Source organism: Hemicordylus capensis, chromosome 4 (assembly GCF_027244095.1).
Source record: "Hemicordylus capensis ecotype Gifberg chromosome 4, rHemCap1.1.pri, whole genome shotgun sequence".
Taxonomy (NCBI): Eukaryota; Metazoa; Chordata; class Lepidosauria; order Squamata; family Cordylidae; genus Hemicordylus; species Hemicordylus capensis.
The window spans coordinates 8814770-8834004 of record NC_069660.1 but is presented as its reverse complement, the minus strand read 5'-3'; the positions used below and the strand labels follow the sequence as shown (position 1 = coordinate 8834004).

At 43.8% G+C, this 19235-nt stretch overlaps 1 protein-coding gene across 2 annotated transcripts in view; it reads right to left on the bottom strand.

Moving 5' to 3' along the window:
- PRPF6 (pre-mRNA processing factor 6) overlaps positions 1 to 19235 on the bottom strand; it is a 48824-nt gene that overhangs the window by 18571 nt on the left and 11018 nt on the right. For both annotated transcript variants that reach the window (XR_008306231.1, XM_053246335.1), the window contains exons 10-14: positions 10751 to 10869; positions 9046 to 9264; positions 7719 to 7841; positions 5558 to 5679; positions 3701 to 3839 (exon numbers count right to left, since the gene is read on the bottom strand). Coding sequence is in view for 1 of the 2 variants with exons in the window: in XM_053246335.1 (XP_053102310.1) it covers positions 3701 to 3839; positions 5558 to 5679; positions 7719 to 7841; positions 9046 to 9264; positions 10751 to 10869 (722 nt within the window). In the remaining variant the exon portion in view is untranslated. The remainder of the gene's footprint in view (positions 1 to 3700; positions 3840 to 5557; positions 5680 to 7718; positions 7842 to 9045; positions 9265 to 10750; positions 10870 to 19235) is intronic.

The window sequence follows — 19235 nt, the reverse complement described above, 5'->3', positions numbered from 1 at the left end:
TTGTCCCCCTGAACGGAGCCAGATTTGGAGCCCCTCAAATGAAAGTGGTCTGGGGACTCCTCCCCCGACGAGTGAAGGTCCCTACCGGAGCAGAGGGTCACCCTCATAGAGCGCCTGAGTCATTTATGCAAAGGAGACACATCTCGAGAATCCAAAGACAAGCTATCCCTCCTTCTACTCCGCTCCCTGGCGCTAGGGCGACCTTTGAGGGCGGCATCCACTGATTTTTGCACAGCCTCTTCAATCCAGCCTCTCAGCAATGCAGGCTGAAAAGTGCCTCCTGAGCCGCCTGTGGCCGGATCCCCGGCTGGAACAGCAATAAAGGCGGAATTCCCATCAGTGGAGTGGGACTCCTCCTCCCCACTCCCCCGGGCGGGCCCCGGTCTCACCAGGATCGGCCCCTCTGTGCTGCCTCTGCAAGTCGGAGTGCGCTCCTCCGCTCCGGGCTGTTTCCTCCTCCGCTGGTTCCAGACGCCTGGGACTAGGCGAATGCTGGCACGTCCTTGCGGTCCGCCCGCAAGTTCCCCAGACAGAGGTCTGACTGCCGGCAACAAGAGGGGTGGCGATAGTGAAGCCGCCTCCTCCCCGGCCGCTTCGCCCACTTGCAGCGCTTTGAAACGCCCGATGAGCGCTCCCTGTCAGCGTGCCATTTTTTCGTTTGCTTTTTGCTCTTCGGCGGGGCTGTCTGCCGGCAATCTTCGTGCCTGGGGTCTCCGCAAGCATCCTGATTGCGACTATCAGGCTGGGGGGAGAGCCGCTGTGACCTGGTGGTGCCAGCAAGACTCCCCCTAATGGCCACCATTTTGTCCGGGCCTTTTGCGCCATTCTTCTGATTTGGCGGGAAGAGTCTTTGACGGGCCGAATGCCCTCTAAATGCGAGCAGGCCCAATCCCTTACTATTGGCCATCTAGTAAAGGACTACCACCAAAAGAAGAGAAAATAGGGTTGCGGAGAGACAGAGAAGGCGGGACAGACAAATGGTAATTAATTAATTAATTCTTCTTTTTTTAAGGATAGAGCAGTAGCAAGACTAAACAGAAAGGAAAAAACACAAAACGGAGATTAAAGTGTAAGAAGAGGTAACCCCAATAGATAGAGGAAAACTGAAGACCATGAAGCGAGTCACACAAGTGTGTCCTCTGGAGCTAAGGCAGGAAGTAGAACTGAAGGGATCCGCCCACATGCAATGGGTTAAGGGTCTTCAAGTATTTCTACTTCCTGCCTTCTGGAGCATGTGGGGGGATGTAATCCCACGTTGGGTGACCTCCTACACCAGCCGAGAATAATAAACCTTTGACCAGGAGACATATTCCCCTGTAAGTCCTAATCCCTCAAGTTATCCTTCTATTACCTGCCTGTTTCAGATTCTAAGTGCCTTTGACAGGGACTGCATCATCTCAAAGGCCAGCTCTTTGGTTGCTTCCCAAAGTCACACTAAGATTGCCATTTTGTCTCCACTGCTTTCCTTTAAAAGCTTGTTATGTGGCATGTGATCAGAAAAAATAGTGTCATAATTCATATCCTACTCCCTCAAACTACAACTGATTAAATTAAATCATCTGGCCTGTAAGCAAGCTGAGAGGGGCATTACTGCTCATCACTATTTTTTTGCCCAGATAACACCACAGCATCTAAATTCCCTTGCTGGAGGTGCAGACTCTCCTACAGCACCCAAATACACAGAAGCGAGTACTGGCACAGGCTTGTAAATAGCCACTTGCTTGGAACAAACATCCATCTTTTCCAACACTTTTCCAGTGAGTGAGTGAGTGAGTGAATGTGTGTGTGTGTGTTGGGGTGGGGGGGGGGAGAGACCTGGTGGTCCTCTTCTCCACCATTAGTGATGTACCACAAATCAACACCACAGGAATTTACAAGGGCTCAGCAAAGTTAAAAGTGGATCCTGGGACAAAAAGTGAAGATGGCTCCCTTGCCCGCTTCAGAGAGGTGCAAGAAGAGTAAAGAGCAATCTGTCATTCAGTAGGTGGACTTCCCTCCCTCAGGGGCCCAGGGACATTTCTACCCGCTTGTTCAATTGCAGCTACACCCCTGGGAATTTGTGGGTAGTGAAAGTGGCCACTGTGAAAGAATGATCAGTGCCCAAAACATCTGCTGGAAACTATCTCTAGTCATCTCTTTACATAAGCCAGGGGTTCTTAAACGTGGATTCCCAGATGATGTTGGACTACAACCCCCACAATCAAAGACCATTGTGGCTGGGGATGATGGGAACACTTGAGATAAGCAACACATTTGATTTCTTGTTTATTCTTACAGTTTTCATCAGCAAGCCTCAAAACGTTATTTTTTGTAAAGTGCTTGAATGAATGAATGAATGAATGAATGAATGAATGAATGAATGGTTTATTTTGATCACTGATCAGAAAGCAGAAAGTCAAACATAAAACAAAATTATACAATATCCCAGTAAGGGGGGTGGAGGGAGAATCATTTTAAATCCATAATACAGTTAGAGTTAGAGGTTTAACTCATAACACCACCACAGCTCAAACTAAAAATTTAAACTGATGAAGCTACCAGCTTCTGACAAACTTTCCCAGCTATTGAATAAAACTTGGCAGCATTTAAAGAAGTTTCATCAGATGTATCAGCTAAAAGCAAATTTAGATTTAAAAAATCTGAATGCCCCAGAAATACTTTTATGAAGAGTAACAAAGTAATCATGAATAGCCCTATAAAATTACAATATAGCAGTACATGTGCAGTTGTTTCTATACTCCCACTGTTACAGGGGCAAAGTCTCTAAAGATAACTGTCTTTCTAGGACTGCTGTTTGAAGCATGTTGAGACAAGCTAGGGTTAGAACTTTACTATACTTAGGAACACTTATTATACCAAGATATCTAGCTGGTTTATTAATGACATCTTGGGATTCCCAAGATAACACCTCTAGGGATATGACTAAGCTCTAACTGCTTCTCCATATCTAATACAGGTTGCTTAACTACCAACTTGGCTTTTGAGAAATCCATAGATTTTAAATAACCTGTGGATAGCCAATGGTACAACAATTTCTTCTCCACAGCTTGTTTCCAATAAGACTGAAAACCATCTGTGAGTACTAGTGCAGCCAGATATGAAGGATGGAAATTCAATTTTAACCATGGATCAAAGATACTTAGCCATTGCTGTGTCTCAATTTTGGAAATCCCTGCTTCCAGACAAGTGCCGCATTGGGCACACATCGTGCTGCCGGAAAGATACTGCTTAAACATTTGGATTGAAGGGCTTCTAATTTACCGAATTTTTTAGCAGTCTGATATGTGCTCCATAGAGTAACTACATGGAAGTTTTAGCTAAAAAATAACTTAATTGCAGAAGGTATAAATTGGGCACGATAAAGTACTTTAATTGGTTACTTATCAATGAAATCTGCCAAAGCAATGCTTTGTTTAGAAAAGGCAATCCTCTGTTTGGAACAGGAAAACAGCCACCCCGAATGACTACATGATGCTTTTTTCCAAGAGGTTTGTGACCAAATGCCAAAAATGTTAAATAAAGAAGTCCGGACAAATAGATGCATTTACATATGGAAGGCAGATGACAGATTATGATTAGGAAGATTCAGCTGAGGTGATCCTACTGCATTTTGCTACTGCCGAGTAAAATAGGATGCCCCAAGACAGGAAAGCTTCTCCGCCTTGGGGCAATGAAAGCGTGCAGAGAAACACCTGCTCACCTGGAAAGCCAAAGCTAAGATACTCCTTGCAGCTGGTACGTCTCCAGCAAGCCATTTAGACTTGGCTCCCATGAGCCAGAGGACTTCAGCTTTGGGGCAGTGAGCCACAGCCCTCTGAAGGAGAGCCTCCAAGGATTCCCTGAAAGAAAGAGCATCAGCTGAGCTTCTGTACAGTTTGGCTACTATCAGCTAATTTTAGCTAGCATTATCAGTGTAGAGTCCAGTGTCATAAACTTTGAATCATGGAGAAGTAAAAAAAATTCTATGCCACTGCAAATCCCACTTCCCACCCCTCACACTCTGCAAAGCAGTTCATTAGAGAAGCAAAAAGCAGAAACCACTGGACAGCTTGAGTGTTCTGGAAGACTGTTCACATGAGCCCCAAGTTGGATGTCATAAACTGAAATAAAATCCCTTCAAGACATGCTCTCTTGGTTAGAGGATCCACTTATATGAGAGAGAGTTGTCAGCCTGTTTTGGATGGAACATGACACCCCTTGAAAGTGCAGGTTCGGTCTGGGAGTGTTCGTGAACACAAGGTTGGCTTCTGGATCCCCAAGAAGCATCCAGCTGTGGTCAGAGGCACTTCTGCCCAGTTTCAGCTGGCATTACAGCTGCATCCACACCTGGATCATGGGGATCTTGCCACAGTGACCTGTCACTTCATGTTTAGACTACTGTCAAGTGTTCTAGATAGGGCAGCCCTTGAAGAGCCTTCAGGAACTACAGCTGGTACAGAATTTGGCAGCAAGGGTCCCAGTGTGCATCAAGACTACTGGATCATATTGAGTATATCAGCTGTGCTAGTTATCCGTGCATTTCTAGGTGATGTTATTGCCCTTAAAGCCTTAAATCATTTGGGGTCTAGTGACCTGAAGAACTGCCTACTCCCATGTGAATCTGCTCAGCACAGAAGATCCTTTACAGAGGCTCTCCTGGACATCCCAGGTTCAACTATTGGTGACATATGGTCAGGCCTTCTCTGTAGTGGCCCCTGCCCTCTGGAACTCCACCCACCCACCCCGCTCGGAAACCTGGACACTCCCTTCAGGCACCAATTAAAGGGATTTCTTTCCAGCATGCCTTCTTTGAGCTTTTATATAAAGTGTGTGGCCTTGTTTTTACTGCCTGTTGCTTTTATATTGTGGAAAAGCTGTTTTTACTATTTTGTTGTCTTGTATTTTTCATACTATTTTAATTTTTGTAAGCTGCGAGTATAAATTCCTAAATAAATAAATAGGACATAAGTGTGCCAATAAGCACCTTTCAGATTTTTTACTTAGCACATGATGCCGCAGAGTGACACCTCCCCTCCATCCACAAACACACAAACCAAATTTGGGATTCTCTTAAACTCACGGACCTTACCAGGAGAATGGAAGGGTAGTTCCAATTACTTTAATATTTCATTCTATATAATGAAAGGACAGGGCACCTGCACACTTTCAGAAACAGCAGCTGACATCCTGACTCAATTACACTACTTGGCATTTACTCAAATGGGCTACTGAATTTCAAATAGGTCTTCCTCTAGTAAATTTAGCCAGGATGTCAGCCAGTGTGCTGCAAAATAAATCTCAATCTCATACCAGTACTTAATTTTACAAATAAAAATGGCCCCACATTACAGGTCAGCTGACTGCTGCTGCCACAGATGGTTCTGTGCTGGATGTGTCTAAGGCAGCACTTTATTTAATGAGATCACTCAGGAAGCCTAGTGCTATGCCACTGAGCACAATCTACCAGAACCTCTCCTGCATAAGCCTTACTGAAACAAAAGAACTATGCAAAAGCATACCTCATCCACGATAGGATTTTTTCAAGCAACAAGTGGAACTTTAAAAAGTTAAAGTTTACCTGGTTCCATGATTCTTTTCAAAATAGGCTGCTCGCAACCAGACGCTTTTCTTGCTGGGGAAAACTTGTAAGGCATAAGCATAGATTGCCCGGGCACACTCCAGAGCATTGTGCGCAACACACTGTGGGGACACAACACACAAAATCAGTAGGGCTTTTGCAACAAGCAGCAAACATAAGAATGTTTATTCAGCTATAGGGTCATAACTGTGTGTACTCAAGAGTGACTTCTGCAGATTAACCATTCTAATGCACTAAGAACACAATGAAGGTAAATCAGGTGTGGAATTACCTATCAGGAAGGATTTTCTTGTTGATATTATGGAGGCCATGATTCCAGACTCACTGAGTAGCTTGAGGGCCCCTAGTGTAATTGAGGGGGAAATGGCCACTTTAAAAATGGCATAGAAAATAATATACAAGCATGGGCCATCAATCTGGTTGCCTACACCACTTGGTGATTCCTACTACCTTTAGTTTCTTTATGCCCCCTTTTCACATCTGTTTTTGTCAGTCTATTGCATGCCTCTCAGTGCACCCTAGTCACGCCCTTTACTAATTCGGCTGGCCTCTTGGCTGCACTGGCTACGGAAGAAAACTGAAAAGAGGCTCTCTCCTCCAGCTACAAAAGGGCTTCTAATTAACATAAACCCTGCCTATCTGGAGCAGATAAGCCAGCATGGAGTGCTGGACTAGGACTGGGGAGACCAAGTTCAAATCCCTATTCAGGCATGAACACTCAGTGAGTAACTCTGGGCCAGTCACTTATCTTTCAGCTTGCCTACCTCACAGGGTTGTTATGAGGATAAACATAACCATGCTCTGGGCTCCTTGGAGAAAGAGCAATAAATAAATCCTGGATGCTCTCCTACATCCACAGAGAAAGGCGGATCTTCCCCCAACTGGTCAGGGCACATTGGTGTGCTGGGTCAAGATTTGAATCCACATTAATAATTCAGAGTGTGATTGTTACCCAGGTTAACTAATCCAAACTGATAGTTAGTAACTTGTGTCTGTGCCCTAAAGTTGGACACAAGGGCTGTAATCAAGAGAACACATGAAACATTTGTGAACATAGCAAGGCTCTCTTTCTAGAGCTTTGCAGTGCCCCCTGCAAAACATCACAAGCTGCCTGTGGAATCTGGAGGAGTTTTTAAATTCTTGAGAGTAGGTGCACCTGTTGCTGCTGCTCCCCAAAATTAGGAATGTGTAAACAGGTTCAAATTTGAACTCGTTCTACATCGAGCATGGCCGGTTCGGTGGTTTGATATCAAACCATCCTCGAACCAAACCAGTCCGTTCGGCCCGATCTCGGACCAAACAACCCCCAGTTCAGGCTCAGGGATTCGTTTAAGGGGATTTTTTTAAAAGTAATATAACTCACTGCTGCCGCTCCTGGGGCTTATCCACAGCTGCAGGGGTCTCTGGAGGTTCCTCATCCGCCACCAGCCTCTATTTAGTCACAAATTGTCCAGTTCAGGCAGTTTCCGGCCAGTTCTGGACTTCTCCTCCATGGCAATGGCCATTTTGGTTCATGAACACACAGAGGCCCATTGGTCATGTGTGGCAGCCTCCAAAATGGCCACTGCCACAGAGGAGAGACCTGGAAAAGGCCAGAAATTGCCTGGACCAAGCAATTTGCGACTAAATGGAAGCCAAAAGGGAAAACTCTGGAGACCCCTGTGGCTGTAAACAAGCCCTAGGAGCAGCAGCGGCAAGTTTTATTACTTAAAAAAAAGTTTCTTTAAAAATATATATTTAAGCAAAACCCCAAACCAAACTGGGGGATGTTGTAGGGTACACAAAACCGAACATGCCCGGTCCAGTTCGGACTCAATCCCTAGATCATGGTTATGAACTGGAGAACACTTGTCAGCCAACATACTTGCACCATATTAAGCTTTCAAAATTCCAAAAGCCTGAACCCACAACTTATGAATGTATCAGAAGTCTAATGGAATCAGCCCTTACTGATAGTACCACAATCCTATGGTAGCTCAGATGCCCAGCAGCAAGGCCAAGGACACCCAAGTCACATCAGTCACCAATCTCAGAGCACAGCACCCGCTTCTATGTTGGCCATATTCACTCATCAAAACCACACAATAGGCAGCTGGTCCTTGAGTCATCTGCAGGCTTCAAGCACAATAGCTAAACTCACACTATCTGCATCCTCCATCCAGGTGTGCTTCCGGTCCTCCTCTTCAATTCCGATCCCAATCACCGCTCTCATGACTGCCTGGCATGTGGCCACACTGCCAGCTTTATCACACTCCTCAGCATCCTAGAGGCAACACAATCACAGGAATCCTTCAGGGCTGGACAGTTAAGCAAGAACCAGTGGAATTGCCATCCTCGTTCACAAATGGAGCACAGAATCTGGCACTTTTCAGCACTGCAAAAGGCCTCAACATAATGGGAGATCAGGTTCAATCCCGGGCATTGCCAGAAATTTGCTTTTAGTATTTTAAGAAATATATGTGACACATTAAAGCAAGTTAAAAATGTGATCAATATTTTGATTAGTTTTAACTTCCCATTTGTCAAGAAAAGCTTGCCAATTATCTAAAAAGAATTTAGAAGACTGTATGTCACTTTCAGAGTGGCAAGATAAGGGAAGACCTCTGGACTTGGGAAGTTCACTTTGGAAAGCTGTCAGAACAATGGGCAAGATGGTACTATTCTAGTCCATTCACTCAACCCACCACTGCCCATGGATGGAAGAAAGACAGACAAATTAGAAGTAGGAGAAATAGAAGATTGAAGAAAACTAATGGAGGAAATGGGAGATAGAGCTAGGAAAATGCATGGGTTTCAGAGTCTTATGTCCAATAATGCATTGTTGATACAGATAAATAATTTTATAGATCTTTATTTTATTTAACTTGTGCTATTTTAGGAAGAGACATCAAGAACATAAGAACGCTCCTGGAGGACACCCAGACCTTTTGTCCATCTAGTCTAGCATCTTCTTTCCAAGTGTGCCAATCAGAAACCCATAAGCCATGCATGACTACCATTCAGAGGCATATAATTACTAGCCAACTTCAATAGATTTGTCTTCCATGAATTTAGCCAAGCCCTTTAACTCAATCTAAGCACTTCTTGTGACAATGAATTCCATATATTAATTACAGGTTGTCTGATCTAAGACCATGAGAAGTAATTCTAAAATAAAGTGTACCTCTCTTTCAACTGCCACCCAATTCCTAGCATCCCTCTACTATTCCTTATTGTACGTCTGTGGACTTTCCTGCCTTGTTCATCTCTGGTAGGTTCCAGTAAAGAAGTTGTTTACTACATCTTCAGCTTCCAAAAGGGGATTATGAAACACAGAGATCCATTAGATACTTCCCATAAAAACCTATTTTGTGCATCCAATAAAACTATTCTGGACTACATCATAATATCCACGTTGGGAGCAAGTTATAGTTTAAAACAAGGTCACTATTATATAGGGTTTCCAAAGAGAATATCCAAACAGGCACCTGGATCCATTGCTCCCGGTTTATTTCTACCCCATTAGCCCTTAATGAGGTGATGGCTCGGTCAATGATCTTCTCCACCATCTGAGTGTTCCCATTGGCCTCCTCCAGCTTGGCAGCTGTGATCCAGATGTGCCTGTCCGTTGGAATGTTCTCACGGGCCTTGTTTAAGACTTTACGGGCATTTTCATAGGTTTCCAGCCTCGCCAGGGCAAGCCACAGCTGCATTGCAAGAGCAAAAAGGCCTGCCGTTAAGGAAGCTTAGCTTACCACCACATAAGTGTATCCTCTGTCAGATTTCCCAAGTTACCTTTTTTCTTTTGAAAAACAAATTCAAATGACAACACTGAACACCAAAAACATAACACCCAACTATAAAGTGCTAAAATACCAAAGCAAAAGCTCTACCAAGACCAAGAAGAATAATCAAGTAGAATCTTGTTATTCACAGAACTGCTATTTGCAGTTCTACATATCTGTGAGTGTATAATTTGCATCTGTTTCCATTATTCATGGAAACTAAAAGGTTAAAACCCACGTATCCATGGTTCCTAGAGGGCTGGAAGTGACCACAGAGGTCACTTCCGGCCATTTTGTGAGGAGGAGCCATTTTGTGGCTCATTTTTTCAAGAGAAAGAAAAACCTTTCCCCCCACAGTTTTGGGGGCCACTTCATGGATTTGGGGGCATTCCTGAGCACATGTAAGCACAGTACAAACAGTTTACATTACCCCCCTCCCATTTTTAGCATTTTCTCTCTCTCTCTCACACACACACACACACACACAAAATATTCTGGAACCTAAACCCACCCCTACTTTTCCCATAGGCATAATGCTTCATTACTCGTGGTTTCGTTACTCGCAAAAGTAGACAAGGAATGGAAGCGCTGTGTGTAACAAGGTTTGCCTGTACACTAGCTAATCAACTCAACTTCACCTCTAGCAAAGCCCCTTGAGTGTTGCTGCGAGCAACCTTCTGGAGAAGGGTCAGGATAAAGTTTTCACTTTAAAATATAAATAAATACTTTATTCTTATTGTAAGCTGCCTTGAGGCCCAGTTTCAAACACCAGGATTGGGGGGGGGGGGAGGGAGTCAATCACAAACTCAAGTATCAGAACATACTTGAGGATATTCATTTCATGATGGCTGCATTATCTCCCATAACTAGAGTTTGCTAATCAGCTTCAAACCTTGGTTAGGGAGGGTTATTCATGCTTAACCTCAGTGCCAACATGGTGATTCGGTTCATTTCCGTGCCATCCGAAGCTGGAAATGTTGGGCAGACAGTGTCCCTCTGCCACTCAGCATTCTCCATCCAACTTCAAATCTAGGTTACAAATGCCGAGGGGTGGAGGGGATCAAACATGGTCAGGCTGATATTTCTGGGTTCAGATGACATGGAAATGAGCGGCGCACTCTGGGAGTGTGCACATGCCAGGAACTGGCGGTTCCCTCCTACTTACTTGCTGTTGGCTGTCTGAACTGGCCCCAAGAAAGCTGCTGCTTTCTGCACACCCCTCTCCAGATATGTGTATGTATGGACTTCTGCACCATTGATTATCCATTACCAGTTTGGGTTATTTGCCGCATCCTAGAAATTTCTAGGATGTGGCATACACATAACCCTTCCTATAGGGACACCCATGCACATACTGAAGTAGTAAATTGGGGGGGGGAGGGTTTGAGAGAGAAAATTGCCAACTTACTTCCACACTGGTAGGGCAGCATTCCACCGCTCGGCTAAGCATGATCCTGGCATCTTCTGGCTCTTCCAACTCCACAGCTGCCTTCCACAACCGGACAGAGTTTGGAACATGCTCTAATGCTAGGAAGGAGGGAAAGAAAAACAAAGATAGCTATGTTAGAAGGGGTTTTGACTTGGGACAGAATCATGCCCTGGTTATGGTCACTAGAGCAAGCTGTAAATCTGTTGCAAGAGAAAAAAAACCTTTGAAGGATGCCTATGAACCTATGACTGAAAAAGAAACTCTTTAGCATATCAGATTTGAAAAGTGGGGGAAGGACATGTGACCTTTCGACCACCTACAGAAATTAGACTTTGTCTAAGGGGGAAGTACATGCAGCCTTTCAACTACAAAGTAACACTGCAATTTGCCTATCAATCTGCAGGATGTATGTTTTCTAAAGTTAATCTCCAGCTTTCCTACTATAAGAATTACTGCACTCTGCTTTACAAAAGACCCAAGAGCTTCACCTGGTGCAAGACTCAAATAGCAGCCAATTATTGTACTTTCAAAAATCAGAGACTCCATTGTTTTAAAAAAAGATTAAAATTTTTGCTGCTAGGCTTTTACAGGGTTTTATGCTGCTGTTTTGTTTAATATTGCAATGATTTTAAGTTGTATTAATCTATCTGACAGTTTATTTCATTCTTGCATACCACCTTGAATACATTGCAGAAAGGTAGACTATAAATCCATAAACAACAGTTGTAGTTTGAGTAATCCAAGATCTTCTGCACAAGACTCAAGACTTAACCTAGATAGCTTGCAGAAGCTTCTTTCAATGCTATCTTAAGAGTTAAACTGCAAAGAGAAATACCATCTCTCTCTCTCTCTCTCTCACACACACACACACACACACACACACACACACACACACACACACACACACTTTTTTGCTTCATCTAAAATACTACTTGAGGAAAGGTTCTGTAAAACTAAAAAACTCACACTTGGTTGGCCCTAATAAAGATACTGGCTAATATCCTCGCTAACAGTACATGTGTGCAGCGGGAGAAAGACTATACTATACATGCACTGCTAGCAGCCTTGCAGCTGACTTGCATTGAGTGAGTGCTGGGGGGGGGGTCAGTGAAAATCTCACCCCTGCCCCTCACATACAAGCCTCAACACTTCAGAGGAGCCAAAAATGGTACATGCATGCATTCCCCCCCCCCGCACACACACACACACACACCATTAATGGGGATGTCTGCCATTCTTTGTTTGCATTTTCCCCCAATGGGTGGTTCTGCTCTTTAATACACTTGCAAGTATACTTTTTAAAAAAACACCAATCAACTGCCCCTAAAACAGGTTATTTTGGAAAAGGTTTTTTAAAATGCTGAAGGCCCAATTTTAATTTTCAAAAAGCTGCCGAGTCAATATTCCATTTTTTTCAGTAAGCCAATGCAGTTTCTTCATTTAGCAGAGGAGAGGCTAAGCTCTGTCTACTCCAAACACAGAAACTACACAGCCTGGCAAGGCCTGCTATCCAAGATAATAGTTAACAAATAAATCCTCTTTTGCTGCATTTTGAATAACCTTGAAAATAACAATAATTTTAGAGACAAAATAAATCCCTGACTGAAACTCTTAACTCCTGCAAAGCTTTCGACTATATAATAAAAACAGAGTCTTCAGATTACATTTGTCCTCTGGTTTTAAGATTTAGGATGGATCACCACATGACACTAGATGTGTGACCTTGTGTCTCATCCTCTCCTCCATTAACGTTTAGTAATACAAAATGCACAACATGGTAAAACAACGTCACATGTTTTTCCCATGCAAACAAGGGGCAGCCAATGTAGTGGAGTGGCAGGAAGCTTGCAACAATATCGCATCACACATTTTGTATTATTAAATGTTGTTGGGGAGGGGAACAAGAGATGCAGGGCTGCTGTTTGCAACAGCTGTCATAACATGCCGTTATAGCCTCATGAGACGTCAGATGTGACTTCGCATGCAAAGTTAATTGCATAGTTAATTATACCAATAGTGGGAGATGGGTAATCAAGAGTGGATTGCCTAAAAATGTGTTTTATATCTCACTTTTCCTCCAAGAAGCTTAAGGTGGCATATTCAGAGTGTTTATATAAACTGCTCTGTAAAGTAGGTTAAAACAGAGACAGTGACCAATGTTGCACACAGTGAGCTGAATGACTGCACAGAAATTTGAATCCAGGTCTCCTTGGTTCAAGCCGAACCTTCTATCCACTACACATCAAATCAGATGCTGATCCTTAGAATATTAATATTTCTTTTCTGGTTGAATTACCCTAAGGTACCAACCAACCCCTTAACTCGCGCACACCAGTTTGTTAAACTTCATGAGGAGAAAAAGCCCCAGTTAATTAGCAGCTTTATCTCAGGATGAGAGAGAGAGTAATGAATGAGCAGCTCTCCTAGTTGCTCATTGAGCAAGGCTGACCCAGATGCTTTTAAGGGAGTCGGGGACCTTGCAGCCATAAGCCAGAGCAGGCAGGTGACAAGGATGGTTTCCTCTGCAGTTCCCCCAGGTGGTGGTGCACAAGCTAAATCCACTCCTAACCCATCTCAAGTCACCAGTTTGAGACCCACTGCTGACAAGTCATGAAACCGGTGAGCAGAGGTACTGTGCCGCACCACTCACCCTCTTCCTCCTTGACAGGCAGCCTGGCAAGAGGCAGCTGGGAGTTTGGGGCGGGGGGGGGGCAGTGTTACCTCTATGCCACTCATTTTGACTGGGCAGCAGTACCTGCTGAATCAAAAGCATCTCTCTCTCTCTCTCTCTCTCTCACTCACTCACTCACTCACTCACTCACACACACACACCACTCTGGAATCAAGCAACTGCCGTGTGCAGGGTGTGTTCCAACTATGCACACCCTGCCCTTCTCAATCACCTTTAACCTCCCTTTTCCAAAGCCTGCTCCATCCCCCAAGGGGGCCTTGGTGAGTAGCGAGGCACTGGAGGCAGCAGAGGGGGGGGGGCGGAGGAGATGGATGTTCATGTAGAGTAGAATTTGGACTCCGGTCAGTAGTTTCTGAACACCTTAAGTTACGTACATCTTATCCATTCCATTGGGGTTTTTTAAGATGAGAAATCTGTGTGCTTACACTGGTCTTCTACAAGAGTGGCAGGAAAGAGGGAAAGCACCTTGCAAATAAGATAGAAAAGTGACACAAGAGCTGCAAGAAATTGGCTCCTTAACGTAATGACAAGCAAAATGCCTGCAATTACTTTCAATGCCATTCTCAAGTGTCAAGTTTGCACTGCATCTTTAATTATAACTGCAACAGCCCACGAAAGATAATGATTTTGTTGTCCTCAGGCTCTGAGGCAGCCGAGGACATTTCCTGAAAATTTATTGCAACAACAGTCTGACTAACCATTCTCCATCATGTTTATAGCCACAGCAGGGGGCTCTCCAAGCGCTTTCTAAATGCATAATGACAGACTCTGATGGTCCCAAGCACTGCTCAGCAGGACCCAGCATGTTCCTGCAATGAGAACACTCAATTTCTACGTGTCAAGACAAATGCTTCACATTTGCTCCATGCTGTGGGGTTTGTTTGTTTTTTGTCACGTACAGCTTCATACCCAGCCAACACAAAACAATCACCAGAATGGTGCCATCTCAGAGCAATTGCTCAGCATTAAACTTTCTGGAAGATGTGGGGTTAAACATATGGTTCCCAGAAATCTAAGGAGACAATCACAGCTGCTTAAGGGGCTGGCACCAATCTCTTATAACCATGGTTAAAAAATTTTTACAATTATCCTGACTGGGATATGGAACCAAGTAATTCCTCCCTAAATTAAATTCTCATCTTTCACCTTAATCTTAGTTAAGGAATACATTGGCACCAACTTTAATCATGGTTAATCAAGCTCACAACAACTATGATTGCTGTTTAGGAATACTGGCTGAGAGAAGAGCCTGGTTAGCTTGAACCATGGTTAAGCATTCAGCACCAACTCTGGCAACTGTCTGCCAGGCCCTTTAACTGTTACCTGAACTGTGTGGAAGCTGCCTTTCTGTGAATGGCTCCCACATGGATAGGCTAATTTTTAATTATCCAAATCACCAAGGCCCTGATCACAGATAAGCACTCTGCTTTGGAGTTGGGGTATGGGGTCGATTCAACCTCATATTTAGATGATATTAAGTAATCCACAAGCCTTCTGTTTAAAATGAGATTTAAGCTCCTTTACATTTTCATTTGTGCTCTAAAAAGAATGAAAATTGCAAGTTAAGGTGCCCATCTTAACTTCCACACCATATAAGCTGCAAGGATTTTGTAGAGTCTAGTATATGATGATGTCTTTAGAAATTAGGCTTCATGCACCCACATTTTGACTTGATCAGAGATGCATCAGACAGAAATTCATCAGGGGCATCTCTAGGAAGTGATTATGGAAACTGCACCTGTAAAGTGTCTGCCTGGATGTATCCTTCCCTAATCCAAAGTCCAACTGAAAGACTAAGTCAAAGTGTGGGTGCATGAAGCCTCATTTCTAAAACCATCATCATATATCAAACTGTACAAAGTCTTTACGGCTTATATGGCGTAGAAGTTAAGATGGGCACCGTAACTTGCAATTTCCATTCTTTTTAGAGCACAAGTGAAAATGTAAAGCATCTTAAATCTCATCTTAAAATGAAGGTTTTTGGATAACTGAATTTCCAGGTGTTTTTAAAAGGAAAATATGATTAGACACTATGGGGAAGAGCTTACCTAAGTTGCAAGGTAGAACTTCCTGATGAGGAACAAAATTTTTGAAAAACCTCCTACTAAGATAAAGTCACGCTACCCCACCTACCCACCCACCAACTGCCTGAAAAAACACAAGTAAATGGAATTAGTGAATTCAGTAATAGTGACAGTGTGATGATCCCACCTCCTGATTATTCAGCAGTGAATAAGGACACAACAAGAAGCAGGTAATTTGTGTCTACTTTAAATCTGGACTTTAATGTTTCTTTTTTTTAAAAAACCACACACACACACACACACACACCACAATGATAATTAAAAACAGTCTGAAACTGTAGTCAAAGATCTACAGATTCTCTTCCCAGAAATTTCCCATAAACCTCACAGTTCTGCTTGATTTAATTTTCTTCAGGATGGTGTTATCAGCAAAATAGTGTAAAAGTTGTACACAAGTGATGTAGCCATTCACAAACACAGAACAGCCATTTAGTGTGTGTGGGTTTCGCAGCCTAGCCAAACAGAGCGTGTCTCCTTCCCTCGCCTCCTGCTTACACCCAGCTGCACAGAGCAGAGTGCCGGTTTTGGCTGGAGGTCAGGATGAAATGCACATGATTCTGAAGAACCACCGACCAGAGTTGAACAGCACTTTTTCTAAGGCAAAGTAGCTGTGTTAAGAAGGTACTAGCTTAACCTGAGCAGAGCATCTGTGCGTTAGTACTTGATTGCCCCCCTTACCCCAGAGATCTCGCCACTCTCACCTGAGCCGCACTCCTGCTGCTCCTCCTCCTCCGTCCGGTTGCTTCCATCCCCCTCACCCCTCTTGGTCACTCCTAGTTGTGGCTGCACCGTTGTGGCATCTATTGGCCAAGCTGCAGCCCCCTATCTCCAGAAAACTCCCCACCGTCACCCAAGCCCTGCTCCTGCTCCTCCCTACAGGAGGAGCAGCAGCAGTTGACCGGGCACTTCCCCGCTGCTGCCGCCATAAGCACTTGTTCCCCTAAGGCCGCTGACGGGCACAGGACCGTCCCTCACCCTTCCTTCTTTCTCTCTCCTCCACTGACTCTTCCCTTATCTTTCTTCCCCTCCCTTCCCGAGTTAAAAAATCTTGTTCATCTTGTTTCTTCATCTAATTCACACTACGGCAGCCTCCTTCTCCTGAAGTGGCTCTTTCCTCCCTCATGAACCCTCTCTTCACAGACCCTGCCCACTATCTTTTTATAAAGATAGATCCCTCTCCTCCACAATCAAGAACATCTTCCGACCATTCCAACTGGCCTTAACCATCACAGGCTCCTCCTCCCTATCTGCATATGGAATCCCCACTGCCCAATCACCATGGTGCTTTTGCTCACAAACTCTCGCAAGAGCAGCCACACACAGGATTAGCCATGGGTACAGCTTAAAGAATTATATAGAGAGAAGATAGCTGTAGTGCGGGGGGGTGGGGGGGAGGAAAGAAGAGGGCAGAGAAGGAAACTGAAGGGCTGTGCTCCCAAGGTTCAGACAGGGAAAGAGCTGACCGCCATACTGGTTGTGGGCAATGCTGTGGGAACCACAGCTTCAGAAGTCCAACTGCACAGACTCTTTTAGCAGTAGATATTCATTTTTCAGCCTCTTAAAACCCAACTTTGAGGATCAATTGTGAAATAACCATTAATTGTGTTTTTTTAAAGAATGTGAGCCCTTTGGGGACAGGGAGCCATCTTATTTATTATTTCTCTGTGTAAACCGCCCTGAGCCATTTTTGGAAGGGCAGTATAGAAATTGAATTAATAATAATAATAATAATAATAATAATAATAATAATAATAGACAATAAAATCCAGCCATCCCAGGTCCTTGGGAAGGACTCGATGTCTGGATAAAATAAACCAGTCTATAACACCTGCCTGACTGTGTAAACAAGAAATAAATAAATAAATAAATAAACAACAAACAATAAACAGAGGAAAAATAAGAAAAAAGAAGGAATAGAACTGCCCAATGGAAGCAAGATCAAGAACCTGGAAGAGAAAGAACATTACAAATACTTGGGCATTCTCCAGGCTGATAACATTGCACACGCTGAAGTTAAAAGCAAAATTGGACGTGAATACATCAGGAGAGTTAGAAAAATCCTCAAGTCCAAACTCAATGGCGGGAACACCATACAAGCCATAAACACCTGGGCTATACCTGTGATCAGATACACTGCAGGAATAACAGACTGGACCCAGGCAGAGCTAGAGACGCTAGATCGTAAGACCAGGAAAATCATGACCATCAATCATGCTCTGCACCCCTGCAGTGATGTAGATAGGCTATACCTCCCTCGCAGCTCAGGTGGAAGAGGAATGCTGCAAGTCCATCAAACAGCAGAGGAGGAGAAAAGAGGCCTTGCAGAATATATCAAGGACAGTGAAGAAGATGCACTTCAAATGGTCAAGAACGCGAAACTATTCAACACCAATGAAACAAAGCAGGCCTACAAGAAAGAACAAGTCAACAACCGAGCAGAAAAATGGAGAAATAAGCCCCTGCATGGTCAATATTTACACAATATAAGTGGAAAATCAGACATCACCAAGACCTGGCAATGGCTTAAGAATGGCAACTTGAAGAAAGAAACAGAGGGTTTAATACTGGCTATGCAAGAACAGGCACTAAGAACAAATGCAATAAGAGCAAAAGTAGAAAAAACCACAACAAACACAAGTGCCGCCTTTGTAAAGAAGCAGATGAAACAGTGGACCACCTGATCAGCTGTTGTAAGAAGATCGCACAGACTGACTACAAACAAAGGCATGACAAGATAGCAGGGATGATACACTGGAACATCTGCAAAAAATACAAGCTACCTGTAGCCAAAAATTGGTAGGACCATAAAATTGAAAAAGTTGTAGAAAATGAAGATGCCAAAATATTATGGGACTTCCGACTACAAACAGACAAACATCTGCCACACAATACACCAGATATAACTGTAGTCGAGAAGAAAGAAAAACAAGTGAAAATAATCGACATAGCAATACCAGGGAATAGCAGAATAGGAAGAAAAAGAAATAGAAAAAATCACCAAATACAAAGATCTACAAATGGAAATTGAAAGGCTGTGGCAGAAAAAGACCAAAATAATCCCAGTGGTCATTGGCGCCCTGGGTGCAGTTCCAAAAGACCTTGAAGAGCACCTCAACACCAGAGGGGCCACAGAAATCACCATCAGCCAATTACAAAAAGCAGCTTTACTGGGAACAGCCTGTATTCTGCGACGATATCTACAGTGAGGGAAATAAGTATTTGATCCCCTGCTGATTTTGTCCGTTTGCCCTCTGACACAGAAATGTGCAGGCTATAATTGGAATGGTAGGTTTATTGTAGCTGTGAGAGACAGAACAACAACAAACAAACCCTCAAAAGCCCAGTGCCCAAAAGTCAGCGACGGATTTCCATTGTAGTGATAAGTGGGAAATAAGTATTTGATCCCCTATCAACCAGCAAGATTTCAGGCTCCCAGGTGTCTTTTCACTATATGCAGGTAACGAGCTGAGATGAGGAACACCCTCTGTAAGGGAGTGCTCCTAATCACAGCTTGTTACAGTACCTGTATAAAAGACACCTGTCCATAGAAGCAAGCAATCACTCAGCTTCCAAACTCACCACCATGCCCAAGACCAAAGAGCTGTCGAAGGATGTCAGGGACAAGGTTGTAGACCTGCACAAGGCTGGACTGGGCTACAAGACTATTGCCAAGCAGCTTGGTGAGAAG